The sequence below is a fragment of the Malaclemys terrapin genome, chromosome 1 (genome assembly GCF_027887155.1).
Source record: "Malaclemys terrapin pileata isolate rMalTer1 chromosome 1, rMalTer1.hap1, whole genome shotgun sequence".
Classification (NCBI taxonomy): Eukaryota; Metazoa; Chordata; order Testudines; family Emydidae; genus Malaclemys; species Malaclemys terrapin.
The window spans coordinates 224,181,814-224,203,167 of record NC_071505.1 but is presented as its reverse complement, the minus strand read 5'-3'; the positions used below and the strand labels follow the sequence as shown (position 1 = coordinate 224,203,167).

Below are 21,354 nucleotides of genomic sequence, written 5' to 3'. Positions count from 1 at the left end.
CAGATTTGACAAGGAGGTCAGACACCATACCATATCCTCAGGGCCACACGATTCAATTCAGAACTCATCTCAAAAGCATTTCAAAATATACTCATGTCATCCCCATCCCTATAGTGAGGTAACAATTTAGAACAGTGGTGGGCAATCTGTGGGCCACGGGCCACACACGACCCGTCAGGATAATCTGCTGGCGGGCTGCGAGGCAGTGTTTACATTGACCATCTGCAGGCATGGCCACCTGCAGCTCCCAGTGGCCGTGGTTCACATTCCTGGCCAATGGGAGCTGCGGGAAGTGGCGCGGGGCCAGTTCTCTTCTCACTTATGCCAGTGTAAATCAGGAGAAATTGTTATGTAGTTACACTGGCATAAAGCCAGCGTAAGGACTCAAGCTCCATAACTGCAGATGCAGTCCTTTTAAACGTGGCTCTCCTGGGTACAGCCATAATCCTTTCAATATGTACATAACGAAACAAAATGGTATTCTTGATTAAGACTGCTGTATTCCTAGAGACTCTTCTCACCCAACCCCATTCAAAACACCTGTTTTGGGTAATGCTGGGCAAGTAACATAAATGGTTCTAATGATGTCTCCTGAAACGATTTTCCAACTGTTCTTTGGTCATCAGACAGATGCAGCCAGATGTTGGTTAGGGCTTGTCTACACTAGCACTTTACAGTGCTGCAACTTTCTCACTCAGGGATGTACAAAAACACCCCACCTGGGTGCTGCAAGTGCTGGTAGCTATTCCCCTCATGGAGGTGGATTTTTAGAGCGCTGGGACGGGAGAGCTCTCTCCCAGTGCTGTGCCGCGACTACACAAACCATGTTAAAGCGCTGCCACGTGCTTTAACGTTGCCAGTGAAGACGTGCCCTTACTTTCCAGATCATTCTTTTTGTCTACACATTAAAAGGCCAAATAACATTATTCTATTAATATACAAAATGATAACTATTCCGTTTTAGCTTACTCAATCATACCAGATGGTAAGAAGACTAATGCGGAACAAAAAAAAATAAAAAAATTAAAAAAATCTACACACACAGTCTCCTCTTACATAAATGAGGCACTCAATTGTGATAAATCCCAGTTGAATCTTTATGGTTTGGAGCCACTAGATGATAATGAACACTTGACATTGAAAAAGCTATTATCTAGTATTATAAAAATATCATGCTTGTCATTGACTTGAAAGTCAACATATGTAAGTTTAGAAGATAAATCATATATACATATATAATATAGATATCCTTCAGAACATGTTATGCTAGCTGTTGTATACTTTCTGCTAATTCAGTAGACTTTTTTTCCTGCTTCCATATATTAAATGTCAGTCTCATGTGCAGAAATGTCGGGATCAAACAAGAGACACCATGCCCTAAAAATAATAAATGGATCAACTATGTGTAGGTGTCTGAAAGCCCTTCTGTTCTTTGGATTTTATTTTAGCCAGCTAACCCACACAGTAAGTGATGAACAAACATGTATGTGGTTAGAGATTTAATTCCATTAGATTCTCACAATTGTAAAAAGTAGGTCTCTTTAAGCAAAAACTAAAGGGTCCTAAAAATAACCTACCATATAAGATCCAAGCATTTATTATTAAGAATAAAATATTCTCCTTTGCTTTAGGGAAAGCATGTGGTGATTCTGCACCATAAAAATGCTGTTTAAAAAAAAAAAAAAACTCTTCAGCAGTACATCAAAAATTTAAATTTAGTTATTCCTACTCTCTGGGGGTTGTACTACACAGTGAAGTCTGTACCACTTTTAAACTACTTTACTAAATCTTGCTGCATATGTAAAATAAAAGAGAGGCTTTAAACAAATGTTACTACTGTATATTAGAATAGTGACTGATTATTTCACTATAATTAATGAACTGTGAGAGTTTCCAATAAAAATGCTATTTATTTTAGTTGTTTAATTAGGGAGATTCTGCCGGTAATGTGCACATGATAAATCGTGTTAAAAAAGGGGGAAAGGAGGGCACATGCTAAAATTTTATCCAGTAGCCCAAGGGCAAAGAGAAGACAATCCAAAAGGAAAAAAAAAAACTGCTGAAGAAAGAGAACCAAAATTATTAAAAATACATTGTACTGAAGGGGGAAAAAAATGCTTTGCACAGTGATTTGACTAGAGCAACAGAGGGACTCAGACAAATGGGGGTGGATTTCCATAGATGGTTACAGGGAACAGAGAAGTTGCTGCCCCTAGCCCAGTTCAGATGGCATCTCAAGGTGGAAATAAAGGACAACTTATCAAACTCAACTATGTTAAATGAACTTGGGGGAGAGACAGGCACTAATTTGATACATTTCACAACTGTTGCTGCCCCTTGATCAGTTGCAAAGCAAGTTCAATTTTCAATATTGCAGAAATTACAACTCAACTGTTAACATTTCTTTAGACCAAGACTTTCAAAATTAGTTGCTTAAAATTCTGCTAATAGTTTAAGCATAAAAATAGGTGCCTAGAATTTTCAAAAATGATGAGCACTCAGTAGTTCCAATTCAATTTAATGGGAGTGGCTAAGTGCTCAACAATTTTGAAAAATCAAGCCACTTCTTTAGGTGCCTAACAAAGGATACAAAGGACTAGTTTAAGGCATCCACTTTTGAAATTTTGGCAATGCTCTTTTAAAATGTTGTTCCATGCAGATTTACTTGACATTAAAAAGTATGTATATGATTTATTTCTTCAACATTCATATGCAGTATTTAGGTTACGATATTTTCTTCCTTTAAACTATTAAAATTAACTTAATATCAAAAACATCAAACCAAAATTAAAGGTCAGACTCTGATCTCACTCCATGTTTATGTCAATATTACTGTGCTGCTCATCCTTGCTCAGAGCACTAGTATGTACATAATTAGAAGAGAATATCATAAGTATCTAACCACTCATTTCTCTCCCCCAAAAATAATTTAATTACTCCAGACCAGGCTGGATAAAAATCAATGATTTTTTTAATAAAAAAAATTGATATTTTTTTATTTAAATCAGATTTTTTTGATAAAATGCTTTTTGAGGAAAAAACCTATTTAAAGATAGTTTTAATTAAGATACATTATAGCTCAAAGATATCTCATGGAATAGGGATTATACATTCTAATTCTATAGTATGAGACAATATATTCATGTAATGTTTAAGAAAAGTTTTGTAAACGAGTTCCAATAGTTCATGGATTAGGGACCCAATCTTATGGGGTTCCACAGGCTTTTGTATAGATTATTTAGATTAATCTTTCTATCTACCCAGTGGGACTTAGTGCTCAGTCTAGAAGATACCACCGGAGATGTTTAGTTTTGCAGTTCTCAAACTGTGGATTTGTGTCTCCAGAGGTAACATGCTTGTTAATAGCAAAAATGTTTTTAAATAAATAAATAAATATACAGAGGAGAGAAATAACAGACCTCAACTCTATTGTCCTTCTGCAAATTTGTGTACACAGAGTCAATCCCTTAGCACTCTCTAAAAGTGCAAAGTTTCAAAAAGTTCAATGAATAGAAGATTGTTGGGGGCGGAATAGATTTGGACAAGGAGAAGAAGTCTGGAGATAAATGTGAGAAGCGAGGGACATATGCTTGTTTTGTTAAAATATTATATGTTTGCTGTTGAAGAAAAAAAATCCAGAATACTTAATGTTGTTGTTTTAGTTAAACAAAACAATTTAAATGTCTGTCTGGTGATGTTCTCCTCCTAATACAGCATGGCAAGAAAATCCTCCAAATATTAATGATTAACCTGTTGAATTGGAGATCGTTCACCTCCCAATGACTTCATAAATATCTGCTTCAATTACCTTCGGTAAATGAAAAAAAACAAACAATCATTCATTTTCTGATATAGCTGTAAAACTAATCTGAAAAGTTTTCAAAATAAGTCACTGTTTAAAAATGTACCTTCTAAAAATGAAATCTACATCTATCTCTATCTCTGAGTTGTGAAGAATATGTATTAAGGTTATAACAACCTGCAAGAATGCACTTTTATGTAGAAAACCATGATTAAATCTAGTCTTCCTGACCAGTGATTTAAATCATGATTTAAGTCAATGTGATTTAAATCAAATCCACCCTGCTCCAGACATTTTTAACCACATGAAAGACAGAACCACTACATTGGATCAAATTCTGGAAGCCACCTGACTGCCTGACTTTTTGCTTTCTAAACTTCACAGCTCTTGTTTACCATGTATACTCACAAAGACCATATTAAAGTTGTGACAGAACCCAAGACAGGTAAAGGTTGAAACAAGCCATAAACCCTCTGATACCTAATTTATAATGGTGTGCATTAATAAAGTCATTAAGGTGGTGTCCCACTGTGCCTTGTACTGGAAGACACTAAGGTATATTTTAATCAGAACTACAAATATTCTCATTTTCCCATTATCATTTTACTCTTCTTTAAATGCATTTTTGTGTATGTACGTTTCCTTCATTTTTAAGAAGGAATCACTTTAGTGTTTTAGTATAAGAATTACTGAAAAATACAATTTTAATCTGAAAACTACTTCACAATTTGAAGGAAGGAAAAAAAGTTAGTCTTAATCCAGCTGGCCCAAGCACTTCACTAAATCAGAGCATCTGCACACAAGATGCTGTAGCTGAAGTTTGACTTTTATTTTAACAAATCCAGAAAGTGACACAAAAACTAGGGTATTTATCTATAACAGCCTGGAAGAGATTAATTTAATAACAGTGAAGAGCAGGTTTAATACCTGGAGTGTCCCAAACACAGCAATCTCAGGTCCAAGAACTTGGGATCCCATATAATTAATTTCCCAGTATGATGTACAGCTCATATTCTAGGAAAATCTTAAAGCTGCTTCACTGTATGAACCCCCTGAGTCTGGGGGATTAAACAAGACTCAGAAGGCTAATTAATTTCATTTTGTGGTACCTAATAAAGACAGACTCTCAAGTATTATAAGAGTATTATTTTTAACTAGAGACAGTATGGTCTTTCACAAAAATGCCTTTGGACACTGTCTGTAACTTAAAGCACCAATCTTAAACACACTTATACAAGAGAAGTACAATTAAAAATCAATGAGACTGCTCATGAGCATAAAGTTATTCAAGTTATTCATATATATAAGTATTTGCAAGCTCAGGACCTACATACTCTACTCCTGGAAGAGTTCTGCACCACTGCGCATGCGCAGAATGTATATTCCCTGCAGAAAAAGGACTTCCTGATGGGGAAGCAAAGGGAAGCCACAAAAGCAGTCATGCAACCCTCCCCAGCAGTCTGTTTTGGGGGCCGAGGGCAGCCAGCATCGAGGCAAATCACTGTGGGGAGGTGGGACTGGGGAAGACCCGGCTGGTGGCTCCCACCCTGTGCCCGGCTCAGCTGCTAGTCCCGTCAGGGCTGGGGAGGACAGGACTTCCTCTTCCCTTGCACGGCATCCAGGGCCAGGTCAGACCCATCCCCAGATTTCTCCCCCGGCTGCAGGAAGCTCTGCAAACTCTCTCTCTCCCCTCTCCTTCTCTCCCCCTGCTTCCTGCACCCATCACTCCTCAGCTGCAGCGGGATGGATTCCTGTACAGGATCAACTGCCCCATCCGCCCAACCACTGTGCAGCCAGATCCCCTCATACGCAGATGCTCCCGCCAAGCCTAACCCCCACACACACACTCAGAAGCGCCCCCGATGAGCCCCACTCCCCCTGCACCTGGACCACCCTGACGAGCCACCCACACCCGGATCTCCACCTAGCTGCATCTGGACCCCACAATGAGCCCACACCCATACCCCCTTGCCAAGCTCTATCTTCCACACACCCAGACCCCGCCCCCTGCTGAGCCTCAACCACCTTCACCTGGACCCCCCTGCAGAGTCCCATTACCGTTGCACCCAGAAACCCCGAACAAGCCCCTGTCCATCTAGATCCCACACTGAGCTGCCCGCACCCAGATTGACCCACCCGGAGCCCTCTCAACCCACACTTGGATCCCCCCACACTAAGCCCCTCCACACTTGGATCCTACCTTGCTGAGCCTGCCTGCCCACAACTGGTGCAACTGGCACAGAGGGGCAGGGTCTAGGGTATTTCTGGGGCAGGCCCGTTCCTTGCGCTATGTCTGGGTTGGGTGCAGCCTCACCTAGAGTGACCAGACAGCAAATGTGAAAAATTGGGACAGGGGGGTGGAGGGGAATAGGAGCCTATATAAGGAAAATCCCAAAAAATCGGGACTGTCCCTAGAAAATTGGGACATCTGGTCACCCTAGCCTCACTGCTGAGTCTGTGTCCCAGGGGGAGCTGCACATTAATCTCCCACCTCTGTGCAGCCAGTGGCCTGTGCTCCCCAAAGCCATGCTGGAGCCTCCACATTTATTTGACAAATAAAATTTGCAGAATTCTAAAATATTGTGTGCAGAATTCCCTCAGGAATAAATGTTTACTCATGTTGGTAAATTAGACTCTGACTTAGAGGAGCATCTGGGCTGCTAGAAGTTTGTAAAACTTCTATTTAAATTAAAAATACTCAAAACTAACAAGAACAAAATCCTAAAGACCAATATAAATATTTCCATTTAAAAAACAAACAAACAATGAAAACAGTGGGGTTTAGACAAAATAATATCCCCCTGCAGTGCCGCACTTAGAAGCTGAAAGTGAAATTGAGTATAAACATGTGATACTGACTTCACTGATTGGCACTGTCCCTGATGAGAGAACTGCAAAAGGTGAACAAAGTGCCTAAATAGTAATGTTAATGAGCCTTTAAATATTTTTTTTTCTTTTCTTGTATAATGCAAGGTACTATGAGCAACACGGGTAAATAAATTTGTTTGCACAATATTTTTGAACTGATGCCCCTTTAAATTAAATGGAGACAATGAATGTGGAAGGGTAACAATGGATATTTTCCAGAAGGGAAACAGAAAAATTAATTTATATGATGGGATAAACAAAAAGGACCTCTCTCTTCCTCCCTTTCTTCAGGGGAAGGCATACACACCCAAACCATGCTTTTCCAGAATTCTTCCAGGTGAAAAGTTTGGTTTCCTACACTATGACAGGCCAATTACTTATCAGAACCAAAATCCGTACACAAGGATTACAGTAATCTACAGTAGTGGTGCAAAGTAAGGCTTTCATCCTGCAGGCACTTATGTATGTGCTTAACAGTCCCACGAACTAGTGAAATCAAGGCCCAGTTACAGCACTACTGTAGAGCTGTAGTCGTTCGAAGTAGCACTGCAGAACAGTGTGTTTTACTTACTTATTACAGGAAGCAACCAACCCGGTTGAAATGAGACCAAGCCCACTCACCAACTTTTCTACTAATAATGTGTTTCTCCAAACAGCTGCCCCAGTCCTGCCTATTGCACTGGAGCTGTAAATTGTCCCACTGTTTCCCCCTCAAATCAGATGTTTGGATTGGAGCCCGGTACCTTGTACACCAAGGAGGCCAGAGGACTCTCGCAGGCTGGGGACTGCAACCCCCTTTCATCCCCACAGCAGGCTGGGCTTACATAGCTACCCCGGCACACCCTGGTGGCATCCCTATTCAGTGAGAAGGGCACAGGAGAGTGGAGCAATGGTCAGAATTGCAGCAGCCCAGGGACCCAGCTCGAGCTTGCCCCCGCACAGAGAGGGCTAGCAGCGAAGGGCGCCACTCAATCACCGGCGCGGGCTGTGCCACCCCTGGACAGGGACACAAGCGGCTGCGCCCGGCGCGGCAGCAGGAAGGGGCCGAACCGCCCTGCCCCACACGGCCGCAGCCTGGCGTGAGAGCAGCCGGGGCCGGGCGGGAGCAGCGGAGGCGCGGGCTACGCACCCAGCAGGAGACCGTCCATGTCAAAGATCAGGTGGGTGGCGGGCCGCGGCGGAGCGGGGCGCCAGGAGGAAGCGGCCATGGCGGGGCAGCGGCGGCAGCCGGGAGCACAAGCGGAGAAGCCGGGCGGCGCAAGCGCTGTCAGTCGCTGGCGAAGGGGAGGCGGGCGCCTGCTGCGGGTGTTTGGTAGTGGGGGAGGCGCGGAGCTGGAGCTGGGGCTGGTGCCGTGCGTTGGAGCAAGGGCTGCGGGACGCTCACACGAAGTGCTGTGCGCTGCACCGCTTCGCCCCAAGGGAGAAGGGAGCGGGTGCTGCAGTTTTCTGTCTCTCTCCCTCCAGGGCGGCTCTGGATTAGGGAGAGAAACTAAACCACGTCCGGAGAGCATCTGGGCCACAGCCGCAAAAGCAAACTCCATTTGTAGCCTGTGTCACTAAGGCTGTAGGAGCCTCTGTAGTACCCAGGCACAACCCCCACAGTGTATGGAGGCCTGGCCAATTTGATAACTAGGCATAACTCATATCTCTACCCAGAGGCGGAAGCAGACTGAAATAATATGTCTACACTACGAAATTAGGTCGATTTTATAGAAGTCGATGTTTAGCAACCGATTTTATACAGTCCCCACTAAGTGCATTAGATCGGCGGAGTGTGTCCTGAATACCATGGCTAGCATCGACTCACAGAGTGGTGTACTGTGGGTAGCTATCCCACAGTCCCCGCTGCCCATTGGAATAATGGGTTAAGTTCCCAATGCCTGATGGGGCAAAAACATTGTTGCGGTTCGTTTTGGGTACATGTTGTCAGTCTCCCCTCCCTCCCTCCCTCCTTGAAAGCAACGGCAAACAATCATTTCATGCCTTTTTTTCCCCGGGTTATCTGTGCAGACGCCATAGTACAGCAAGCATGGAGCCCACTCAGCTGCATACTGCTTTTGTGAGCATTGTAAATACCTCGCGCATTATCTTGCAGTATGTGCAGAGCCTAACTAGGAGCCGCTAGCACGAGGAAGATTGTGAGGAGGACATGGACACACATGTTCCTAAAAGCACGGGATGTGGTAATTGGGATATCATGGCGGCATTGGGGCATGTTGATACAGTGGAACGCCGATTCTGGGCCCAGCAAACAAGCACAGACTGGTGGGACCGCATAGTATTGCAGGTATGGGATGATTCATAGAATCATAGAATATCAGGGTTGGAAGGGACCTCGGGAGGTCATCAAGTCCAACACCCTGCTCAAAGCAGGACCAATCCCCAACGAAATCATCCCAGCCAGGGCTTCGTCAAGCCTGACCTGAAAAACCTCTAAGGAAGGAGATTCCACCTAATATACAACCTAAACCTCTCCCACTGCAACTTGACACCATTACTCCTTGTTCTGTCATCTGGTACCACTGAGAACAGTCTAGATCCATCCTCTTTGGAACCCCCTTTCAGGTAGCTGAAAGCAGCTATCAAAGACGTCCACTGCTTTCCCCTCATCCACAGAGCCAGTTATCTCAGCATAGAAGGCAATTAGATTAGTCAGGCATGACTTGCCCTTGGTGAATCCATGCTGCTGTTCCTGATCACTTTCTCTTCTCTAAGTGCTTCAGAATTGATTCCTTGAGGACCTGCTTCATGATTTTTCCAGGGACTGAGGTGAAGCTGACTGGCCTGTAGTTCCCCGGATCCTTCTCCTTCCCTTTTTTAAAGATGGGCCCTACATTAGCCTTTTTCCAGTCATCCGGGACCTCCCCCCGATCACCATGACTTTTCAAAGATAATGGCCAATGACTCTGCATTCACATCCGCCAGCTCCTTTAGCACCCTTGGATGCAGCGCATCCAGCCCCATGGACTTATCCAGCTTTTCTAAATAGTCCTGAACCACTTCTTTCTCCATAGAGGGCTGGTCACCTCCTCCCCATACTGTGCTGCCCGGTACAGTAGTCTGGGAGTTGACCTTGTTCGTGAAGACAGAGGCAAAAAAAGCATTGAGTACATTAGCTTTTTTCACATCCTCTGTCACTATGTTGCCTCCCCCATTCAGTAAGGGGCCCAAACTTTCCTTGACCACCTTCTTGTTTCTAACATACCTGAAGAAACCCTTCTTGTTACTTTTAACATCCCTTGCTACCTGCAACTCCAAGTGTGATTTGGTCTTCCTGATTTCTCTCCTGCATGCCAGAGCAATATATTTATACTCCTCTCTGGTCATTTGTTCAAGCTTCCACTTCTTGTAAGCTTCTTTTTTGTGTTTAAGATCAGCAAGGATTTCACTGTTAAGCCAAGCTGGGCGCCTGCCATATTTACTATTCTTTCTACACATTGGGATGGTTTGTTCCTGTAAACTCAGTAAGGATTCTTTAAAATACAGCCAGCTCTCCTAGACTCCTTTCCCCCTCGTGTTATTCTCCCAGGGGATTCTGCCCATCAGTTCCCTGAGGAAGTCAAAGTCTGCTTTTCTGAAGTCCTAGGTCTGTATTCCGCTGCTCTCCTTTCTTCCTTCTGTCAGGATCCTGAACTCGACCATCTCATGGTCACTGCCTCCCAGGTTCCCATCCACTTTGCTTCCCCTACTAATTCTTCCCTGTTTGTGAGCAGCAGATCAAGAAGAGCTCTGCCCCTAGTTGGTTCCTCCAGCACTTGCACCAGGAAATTGTCCCCTATCCTTTCCAAAAACTTCCTGGATTGTCTGTGCACCGCTGTATTGCTCTCCCAGCAGATATCGGGGTGATTGAAGTCCCCATGAGAACCAGAGCCTGTGATCTAGTAACTTCTGTTAGTTGCCTGAAGAAAACCTTGTCCACCTCATACCCCTGGTCCGGTGGTCTATAGCAGACTCCCACCATGACGTCACCCTTGTTGTTCACACTTCTAAACTTAATCCAGAGACTCTCAGGTTTTTCTGCAGTTTCATACTGGAGCTCTGAGCAATCATCCTGCTCTCTTACATACAATGCAACTTCCCCACCTTTTCTGCCCTGCCTGTCCTTCCAGAACAGTTTATATCCATCCATGACAGTTCTCCAGTCATGTGAGTTATCCCACCGAGTCTCTGTTACTCCAATCACATCATAATTCCTTGACTGTGCCAGGACTTCCAGTTCTCCCTGCTTGTTTCTCAGGCTTCTTGCATTTGTATATAGGCACTTAAGATAACTCGCTGATCATCCTGCTTTCTCAGTATGAGGCAGGAGTTCTCCCCTCTTGCGCTCTCCTTCTTGTGCTTCCTCCTGGTATCCCACTTCCCCATTTACCTCAGGGCTTTGGTCTCCTTCCCCCAGTGAACCTAGTTTAAAGCCCTCCTCACTAGGTTAGCCAGCCTGCGTGTGAAGATGCTCTTCCCTCTCTTCGTTAGGTGGAGCTCATCTCTGCCTAAAAATCCTTCTTCTTGGAACACCATCCCATCATCACAGAATCCAAAACCTTCTTTCCGACACCACCTGTGTACCATTCGTTGACTTCCACTATTTGATGATCTCTACCCGGGCCTTTTCCTTCCACAGGGAGGATGGACGAGAACACCACTTGCGCCTCAAACTCCTTTATCCTTCTCCCCAGAGCCAGATAGTCTGCAGTGATCCGCTCAAGTCATTCTTGGCAGTATCATTGGTTCCCATGTGGAGAAGCAGGAAGGGGTAGCGATCCGAGGGCTTGATGAGTCTCGGCAGTCTCTTCGTCATATCATGAATCCTAGCTCCTGGCAAGCAGCACAATTCTCAGTTTTCCCAGTCGAGGCAGTAGATAGATGACTCAGTCCCCTTTAGGAGGGAGTCCCTGACCACCACCACCCACCTTCTTCTCTTGGGAGCGGTGGTCATGGAACCTACATCCCTAGGACAGTGCATCTCATGCCTTCAATTGGTGGAGTCTCCTTCTGCTCCCTTCCCTCAGATGTATCATCTAGTCCACTCTCCACATTAGTACCTGTGGAGAGAACATGAAAACGGTTGCTCACCTGTATCTGCATTGCTGGTATATGGATGTTCCTCTTTCTTCTTCTGGAGGTCACATGCTGCCAATTTTCTTCATTGTCCTTCTGTCCCTGTTGTGCAGCCTGCTCTGATTCTTCAGAATGTTGTGCCCATAGAAGCATATCCTGACATCTGTCCAAGAAATCTTCATTTTCTCTTATGAAACGCAGATACTTGTTTCTCCAGACCTTGAACCTTCTCTTCCAATATGGAGACCAGTTTGCAGTTTGTACAGACAAAGTTGGTTCTATCCTGTGGAAGAAAGACTAACATGGCATATCCTGTGCAGGTCACAACAGCTGAATGCTCACCATCTATATTACGTTCCTTCTCAGATCTTCCTCAGCTGTTGAAGTAACTACTCGGAGAAGCCTGCAAGATGAAAGCCGCAGTGGGCTCTCCCCAGGCGAACTCCCAGTCAAACTCCCTCTGTTAGCCACTCTATGATTCTATGAACTCTACGTACTCTGTTTATGCTGTGGGTGGTTTCCTATTGGCACTGTTGAAATCTTAGCCCCAATCTTGTAAAATCGTGCAGAACTTTAATGGGATTTGCAAGAGTAAAGCTACTCATATGTCTTAAATGCAGGATCAGAGCCATAAATGGTGCAAAGTGGCTCAAACCTATCTAAAGATTTTCTTGAAGAAAACTAGGGTGACTAGATGTCCCAATATTAGGGGCTTTGTTTTTTATAGGCGACTATTACCCTCCCCCGCCCAATCCTGATTTTTCACACTTGCTATCTAAAGAAAGCATAAAATGGAGTCAAAGAAATTGTGTAAACTAGTTTGCTTACGTGGTAGTTTGTTATATGCTGGTTTGTTTATGGCATGATGAACTGCTGATTAGTTGTTTTCAGAAGTCCAAAGAGGTTGCAGAAACAGACTAGAATCTTCTCACAATCAGGGGAGTCTCCATACATAGCCTCTGGAATTTCTTTTGATTGAGCAATTTTAATAGGACAAGGTTGTTGCCACCCCTTTGGGCCATTTCTTGGCTGGGGAGCATTTGGCATCTTACACAGCATGTAGGAGGTGTCAAAATCATTATTACATGTACTAAGTGGCATTTTTTTTTTTTTAACTTTATTCATGATTTTTCATTGCTTGGAGTTGGCAGTTCTGCTTTAAGCCTTGTCTAGTCTGGAAGAAACTGTGCTCTTTTAAAACATGTTGGCTTCCACACCACTATGCACAGCATGTAAAATTTAAAAGTCTTTGCCAAATCAGGACCTGAGTGCATACTCGTGTGACCTTGCTGAATGGGTATTAATAATGATTACAGCAATTTCCTCTCTGCAAGAAATAATTGTATTGTCACCAGACAGCATGTTTTTACTTTTGGTCTGGTGTACACTGTAGATAGGATTGCCAACTTTCTAATCGCACAAAACTGAACACCTTTGACCCGCCCCTTTCCCAAAGCCCCGCACCTTCTCCGAGGCCGTACCCCCACTCACTCTATCCTCACTCACTTTCACTGGACTGGGTCAGGGGGTTGGGGTGTGGGAAGGGGTGAGGGCTCCGGGTGGGGGTATGGGTTCATAGAATCATAGAATATCAGGGTTGGAAGAGACCTCAGGAGGTCATCTAGTCCAATCCCCTGCTCAAAGCAGGACCAATCCCCAACTAAATCATCCCAGCCAGGGCTTTGTCAAGCCTGACCTTAAAAACCTCTAAGGAAGGAGATTCCGCCACTTCCCTAGATAACCCATTCCAGTGGGGTGGGGCCACAATTGAGGGACTCAGGACTGGGACAGAGAGTTTGGGTGTGGGAGGGGGTGAGGTCTTCAGCTGGGGGGGTGTGCATGCTCTGGAATGGGGCTGTGGATGAGGGATTTGGGGTGAAGGAGGGGGCTTCAGGCTGGGGTCGAGGTGTTCGGAGTGCAGGAGAGGACTCAGGGCCGAGGCAGGGGGTAGGGGTATGGTAGGGGATGTGGGCTCTAGCTGCGGGTGTAGGCTCTGGGATGGGGTTGGGAATGAGGAGTTTCAGATGCAGGAGGGGATATGGGCTCTGGGAGGGAATTTGGGTGCAGGAGTGAGCTCAGGGATGGGATGGGGGTTGGGGTGCAGGAGGGAGTGTGGGGCTCTGGGAGGGAGTTTGGGTGCGGGAAGAGGCTCAGGGCTGGGGTAGTGGGTTGGGGTGCAGGAGGGGTTGCAGGCTCTGGGAGGGAGTTAGGGTGTTGGAAGGGGTTTCAACTTGGGCCGGGGATTGGGATGTGGGAGGGGATTCAGGGTGTGGGCTCTAGCTGGATGGCACTTACCTAAGGGAGCTCCCAGAAGTGGCCAGCACATGTATGGACGGCTCCTAGGCAGAGGGGCCAGGGAGTTCTGCCCATGCCCGCAGGCGCCGCCCCCACAGCTGTCATTGGCCATGGTTCCTGGCCGATGGGAGCTGCGAAGCCAACGCTCAGGGTGAGGGCAGCATGTGAAGCCCTCTGGCCCCGCTGCCTAGGAGCCGGACATGCCGGCCACTTCTGGGAGCCACGCAGAGCCAGGGCAGGCAGGGAGCCTGCCTTAGCCCTGCTGTGCTGCTAACCAAACTTTTAGCAGTCTGGTCAGCGGTGCTGACTGTAGCCGCCAGGGTCCCTTTTTGACCCGGCGTTCCAGTCAAAAACCAGATGCCCGGCGACCCTAACTGCAGAGTTAAATTGGCGCAAGGCAGCTTACGTCGATCTAACTATGGAAGTGTCTACACTTAAATTTCGCTTCAGCTGACATTACTGTCCCGCTATGCCCACTTGATAACTTCATCTCCATGAGAGATGTAGAGTCAAAATCGATATAGTTTGGTCAACACAGCATTAGTGTAGACACGGCAGTGCTTATGTCGACTGTTACTAGCTTTCAGGAGCCACCGCTGACAGTACAATCAATACAAGTACTGCTGGTGAGGATGTGCACCGCCAACACAATGAGCAAAGTATAGACATGCACAAGCTATGTAATTACAGCGGCAGCCAGGGCTATCCCTCCGGGGATACGGGGCCCAGGACACCCCTTCTCCCCCGACCTGGAGGGGGGGGACCCTGATTTGCCATACCCTAGGGATGGCTCTGGAGGCAGCTGTATGCTAACATAAGTTAGGTCAACTTAATTTTGTAGTGTAAACATGGCCCTTGTCTCAGATACCAAGTATGTCACTTTTCCTAATAATTTTATCAACTGGGAATTGGATTGTGATCTTTAAAAAGCAAACAAACACACACACAATGCATGGACAAAAGAAAAAATGTGAATCTCTTATATGGCAAATTCCTTTAAAATTGACGTAGTGCTTAGAATACCAGCATATCAATTGCTTCAAAAGCTGCGATAAGAGTGTAGGCAGTTTATCAGGGTTTCTAGCAAGGATTTGTTTATCAAGCATGTCTAACAAATACCAGTGTAGTCAGTGATTAGAAGGGTAGTGGTACATATAATTTAATACATTTTCCTTAATATAATATTCTAATGAATGTAGCTTTGTCACCTACATTAGTTGATAATGTGACAGTACTCACTGACTGCAAGAAATTACATCATAATGAGCCATGTAACGTGAGACAGTGATTTTCATATGCAAAAAAGAATGTTTTCTGTACATTTTGTTTTAAAAGAGATTCCTTCTAACTTTTTGAAAATGTAACCAAACTATTTTACCAAAAAATTGGTCTGTTTCATGCAGAGCTTTTGAATATGTTAAAAATTGGTGAATCCCAGGCAGACCCCATTTTATAAATCAAACAATCCTTGTATTCTAAAGACTAGTCTTACAGCTGTATGCTCTGCATTACAAAATTGTATTGTGTTTAAACATGATTGTGATCAAGTTAGCTGACCGAAAGATGACCGTAATTTGCCCTATTCTACATTGGCTGGGTCAATTGTGATCAGCATTATGTCAGCTAATTCTTCACAGTTACGTTCCAATACAAGAAAATCCTCCAGTATAAATAGACAAGCCCCCTTAGATTTATTCAGTATAATTACATCCACTTAATGGACAAATGAAGGGGGGGGAAGTCCAAGCAGACACAATAACGTCATAGTATAGTATCCTCACAAACAACTAAAACAGCTAATTCCAGTTTTATTGGATGCTATTACATAATTTGACTCATAAATATCACAACAATAGTGTTTTATTGAAACTGGGGAAGAAAAAAAGGGAGGGTGTGAAGGGAAATGGTATAACTGTCTTTCTTATTTTAATGACTTTATTTTTAATTTTAAACTTTTCCATGTGATGTGATGAGGTATGACCCATTTAAATAATTTGTTCAGTTGTGATTTGTGAGACCATTCAGTGGGGCATTGGTCCTGTACCTGGTAATGCACCTGTCATTGGTCACTGTCGGTACAGAGGGTACTGGGCTGGATGGACCTTTGGTCTTACCCAGTATGGCCATTCTTATGTTCTTATGTTGAGATCAGTGATACCCAGACGGCTAATAAGGAGCCATGGTCTGCTTGGTGAGAAGGATGGAAATGGGATATAGGGATACAATCATGCTGTTAGGCCCTGAACCTGCACAGATTAAGCAAATACTTAACTTTACATACTGTGAATAGGCTCAATGATGCTCAGTGCATATAGCTAAGCATATGCGTAAGTCTTTACACCAGTGGTTCTCAATCAGGAGTGCGTGTACTCCTGGGGGTACATGGAGGTCTTCCAGGGGGTACATCAACTCATTTAGATATTTGCCTAGTTTTACAACAGGCTACAAAAAAAGCACTAGCGAAGTCAGTACAAACTAAAATATCATACAGACAATGACTTGTTTATACTGCTCTATATACTATTCACTGAAAGGTAAGTACAATATTTATATTCTAATTGATTTATTTTGTAATTATATGGTAAAATGAGAAAGTAAGCCATTTTTCAGTAATAGTGTGCTGTAAAACTTTTGTAGTTTTATGCCTGATTTTGTAAGCAAGTAGTTTTTAAGTGAGGTGAAACTTGGGGGTACGCAAGACAAATCAAGCTCCTGAAAGGGATATAGTAGTCTGGAAAGGTTGAGAGCCACTGCTTTTTTACATGATCAGGGCCTTACTTGGTATGGTCACGTGTAGAGGGTCAGTTATATTTTGTTGGTTTTTAATAAATATAAATTAACACCTTGTGGACGATACTGGAAAAGGATATTTTTTAAAAATACCTCAGTCCCCAAAAAGAACAATGTTCTTAGGTTTTGTACAGGCAGAGAGAATTTCACCTATAGGCAACATCTGTTGGAAATGTTCAGGTGCATGTGAGTGCACCTGAATGCCCATTTTGGGGCGCAATAGCCAGTTTTAGGTATGCAGTTCAAGTACAATTCTTTTGTGTTAATAATGTTACCTCAGTATCATTCCCTAACTCAGGAACTGGGCCCTGATTCAGGAAAGAATTTAAGCATTTACACAACTTTAAGTCAATGAAACTTAAGAACATGCTTAAGAACTTTTCTGTGTTGCATTGGACTTAGTGTGCTTTCAGAATTGTGTAACTGTCCCTGAAGTCATTTGGATCATGCCCTTAAAAACAAAGGAAAGATTTACATATTTTTCTTAAGTTATTGTATTCTGAAATGCATGGATGAGAATGTGTAACATTTTTTGAAATCCCATTTTAAGACCTGAGACTGTTCAGAAACGTGGGCCCAGTAATAGCAGTCTTTACAGAAGAGAGAGAAACATGCTTTACCGTATGTACCACTCTGAAATTACTTTTGCTTTTCTTGTTGTCCTGCAGGCAGCTGTGGCAAAGAGGATAAACTGATCTAAATCTATTTTGCTTTGAATTTTAAAAGGAGTCTAAAGACAAAAATAACCCAGTAACTTAGAAGCCTTCACAATGACTTAAATAAAAGCTTGTAAACCAATTATTAATAATACATTACCTGGAGTGATTTATAATTAAATGAAATGAACAAACTGAGATTCAAGACAGTTGCAATACTTGAGTCTGCTAAGCCCTAATAAAAGAAACACATTCCAATTGTAAGGGACTGGGGCATAGGCAGTGTTGCATAGCAGTCACAATTAGGCTGATGTCCACAAGTCAATGACAGCCACAAGGCAGCAATCAGAGAGCAGGGAATAGAGTAATCACTAGAGCCAGGATCAATAAGAAAGAGTCAGGCTCAGAGTCAAGCTGGGATCAGAGATCAGAGTTAGTTGCTAGGCTGGAATCAGAAGGCAAGAGTCAGGCTGGGAGTCAGGCTGGGGTCAGAAACTGGAGAGACTGAAAGCAAAGTGAGATCTGGGATCTGGCATCACAACAGGCCAGAAGCCTGTGTGGTGTCCAGACAATTCCCTGGGGCACCCTCCAGGGTTAAATAGTGAGCATGAGCCAGGGGTGAAAGTAACTTACAGGACTTACCGGTACAGCCGGAGTCCTGAGGGGGGCGTGGCCTCATCCGGAAGAGGCGAGCCCTCTCAAGACTTAAAGGCCCTGGGGCACTGGCTGTGGCTGGGAGCCCCAGGGCCTTTAAATCAACCTGAGGCTCCCAGTTGCAGAGGTGGCTAGAAGCCCCCGGGGCTCACGGGCCAATTAAAGGGCCCGGGGCTCCAGCTGCCACAGAGCTCCAGGACCTTTAAATCCCCACCGTAGCTGCGGGGGGGATTTAAAGGGCTCGGGGCTCCCAGCAGCGTCGGGAGCTCCGGGCCCTTTAAATCCCAGCCCCAGCCCAGCCGCCAGAGCTGCGGGCGAGATTCAAAGGGCTCTTGGCTCCCCGCTTTGGCAGGGAGCTCCGAGCCCTTTAAATCCTGGCCCCAGCTGCGGAAGCCGGTGCAGTCCGGCACGGCGTACTGGCAAGAGCCAGTATGCCGTACCGGCTTACTTTCACCTCTGGCATGAGCCAATCAGAGGGCTGCAGGGTGCTATCATTTTCGAGTCCAGTCCCCTTCCCTCATGGCAGGACCAAATACTGTCTAGACCATCCCTGATAGACATTTATCTAACGTACTCTTAAATATCTCCAGAGATGGAGATTCCACAACCTCCCTAGGCAGTTTATTCCAATGTTTAACCACCTTGACAGTTAAGAACTTTTCCCTAATGTCCAACCTAAACCTCCGTTGCTGCAGTTTAAGCCCATTGCTTCTTGTTCTATCCTTAGAGACTAAGATGAACAAGTTTTCTCCTACCTGCTTATGACACCCTTTTAGATACCTGAAAACTGCTATCATGTCCCTTCTCAGTCTTCTCTTTTCCAAACTAAACAAACCCAATTCTTTCAGCCTTCCTTCATAGGTCATGTTCTCTAGACCTTTAATCATTCTTGTTGCTCTTCTCTGGACCTTCTCCAATTTCTCCACATCTTTCTTGAAATGTGGTGCCCAGAACTGGACACAATACTCCAGCTGAGGCCTAATCAGCGCAGAGTAGAGCGGAAGAATGACTTCTCGTGTCTTGCTCACTGTAGAGATGCATAGCTCCCGAATCGCCAGTCCACAGGCGCGGCAAACTGCTCCCATGGCTACGAGGCAGGAGTGACCTTCAATCCAGCGTTTGTGTTTGGGAAACTTATTTGGCTGATTTGATTGTACCCTCGCAGCTGGTGTTCACGTGCTCAAGAGATGGGTTCGTTATCTTATGTGCATGTATACTGCCTGGCTCTTCTATGCGCAAGAATGTAACCACTAAGAAGAGTTGTAAACAAAGTAAGGAGAGAAATAAAAACCCCAGGAAAAGTTTTCCTGGGAGGCTTTTTGCAAGAGGCTTGTAAAGCTCTCTAGCTACCACAGACCTGGCGTTCTGTTTCCTTTCCTGCGTCGTCACCACAGCTGGTGACCCCGACGTGATACCCCTCTACTCACCGGCTGGATACGCCGAGCGCGCCCGCGGCTGTTTGCCGCCCCTTATTCGTGAGTATGGGGGGGAAACTTTCCAGTGCCCAGAAGGAGCACGCAAGAGAGTTACAAGAGATTATACGACAGCGATCATGTGTCGCTGTCCCGGTCGCTCATATTGAGGACCTCCTAAGGGAAATAGATCGCCAGTGCCCCTGGTATCCAGACTGCGGGTCATTGCAGCTTTTTGATTGGATACAGATTGGGATCACCTTGTATAGTAAACCCCGTGCCCCAGTTCAGTGCCTGCTGCTCTGGCAGCGTTGTAAGGAGGCACTGGAGGGGATCGGCCCCAACAGCCCCAAGCCGGTCCCCCTTTTGCCCCCAGGTGATGGGCCACCCCCCTCCTGCCCACAGCTGACCCTCCCTGCGCCGCCGCCCGTGGCGGCGCCCCCCTGCCTACCGGTCGGGCAGGGGGGCGCTGTCGCCGCGGCGGTGCGGCAAGCGCGTGAGGCCGGTCTCTTGACCGATGAGGAATCCAAGTGTGGGTTCGAGGCGTTTCCCGTCTCTTGGCGGGATAATGGAAATGGGGGGCAGATAGTGGACTGGGAGGCTCTCCCCTACTCAGTTCTGCGCGAGCTCCGCAAGGCAGTTCGTGAGACCGGGGTGCGGTCCACTTTCACCCTGGGGATCTTGGAAGGTGTGTCAAACGGTTACTTCTTGCTCCCCCAAGATTGGAAAGACATGTGTCGCATGGTGCTGTCTCCCGCGCAATACGTTGTGTGGGATAGCGAGTACCAGCGAGAGGCGCTTGCAGCAGCAGCGCAAGGTGGGGGGGCTTATCTTGCTGAGCAGTTATATGGCACAGGGCAGTTTTCGAGCATCCCCGAGCAGGCGGCGGGCACGCCCCGGGTAGCTTTTCCCATCATTGGCCAGTGTGTCCGTCGCGCGTTCCGCAGGGTCCCCGCTGCAGGCGAGTCCTCTAAGTCCTTTGCGGTTACTCGGCAGGGTGCCACCGAACCATTCCACCAGTTTATTGACCGCCTCCAAGAGGCAGTCCAGAGGCAGATTGATAACCCGCAAGCCCAGACTGAACTAATGATAAAATTGGCTTACGAAAATGCCAATGCAGACTGCCGCCGTGCCATGCAGGCAGTGGTCGGGCGCCCCGGGTATACCCTGGCAGAATTGCTGCAGGCGTGTGCTGACGTAGGCACTCAGACCCATCAGATGGCCCTGCTGGCAGCTGCCCTGCACAAGGGGCAGAAGCCTCAGGGGAACTGCTTTAACTGCCAGAAGCCCGGACATTTTTGGCGGGAGTGTCGGGCCCCTGCGGGGGGCATGTGTAAAAACAAACCCAAGCCCCGGACAGACCAGAGGCCCCGCACGCTGTGTCCGAAATGCAAAAAGGGCTACCATTGGGCTGCGCAGTGTCGCTTGGCCGGGGGTGACAGCCGGGTCTTGGCTGCTAACCGAGACAACCCCCCGGGAAACTAGTAGGCGGGCCTGCGACCAGCCCGAGACCCAAGGCCGCGCCCCTCTCCGTGCACGACGCCCCCGCCGCCACAAGGGGCAGTGCGGGGATTGACCTTGTTAATCAGGAAAATATGGATATCACTCTCCCCGGGGAGGTCCTCCTCATGCCGTCCCAGATTCAGGGCCCACTGCCGGAGGGCATGGTGGGCCTTGTCCTACCCCGCTCGTCCGCCAGCAAGCAGGGCCTGTTTGTGGTGCCTGGGGTGGTGGATTCGGACTATGGTGGAATTATCCATGTTCAACTGTGGAGTCATCTCCCGAAACGGCTGTTTCAGGGAGATGCCTGGGCGCAACTCAT

General features: G+C 46.0%; 1 protein-coding gene across 1 annotated transcript in view; it reads right to left on the bottom strand.

Annotated features, from left to right (window-relative positions):
* Positions 1-7,951, bottom strand: part of PUDP (pseudouridine 5'-phosphatase) — a 156,105-nt gene extending 148,154 nt beyond the window's left edge. Inside the window, exon 1 of the mRNA XM_054008260.1 lies at positions 7,800-7,951. Within this exon, the coding sequence (XP_053864235.1) occupies positions 7,800-7,878 (79 nt within the window). The 5' untranslated portion in view covers positions 7,879-7,951. The remainder of the gene's footprint in view (positions 1-7,799) is intronic.
* Positions 7,952-21,354: the final 13,403 nt, after the last annotated feature.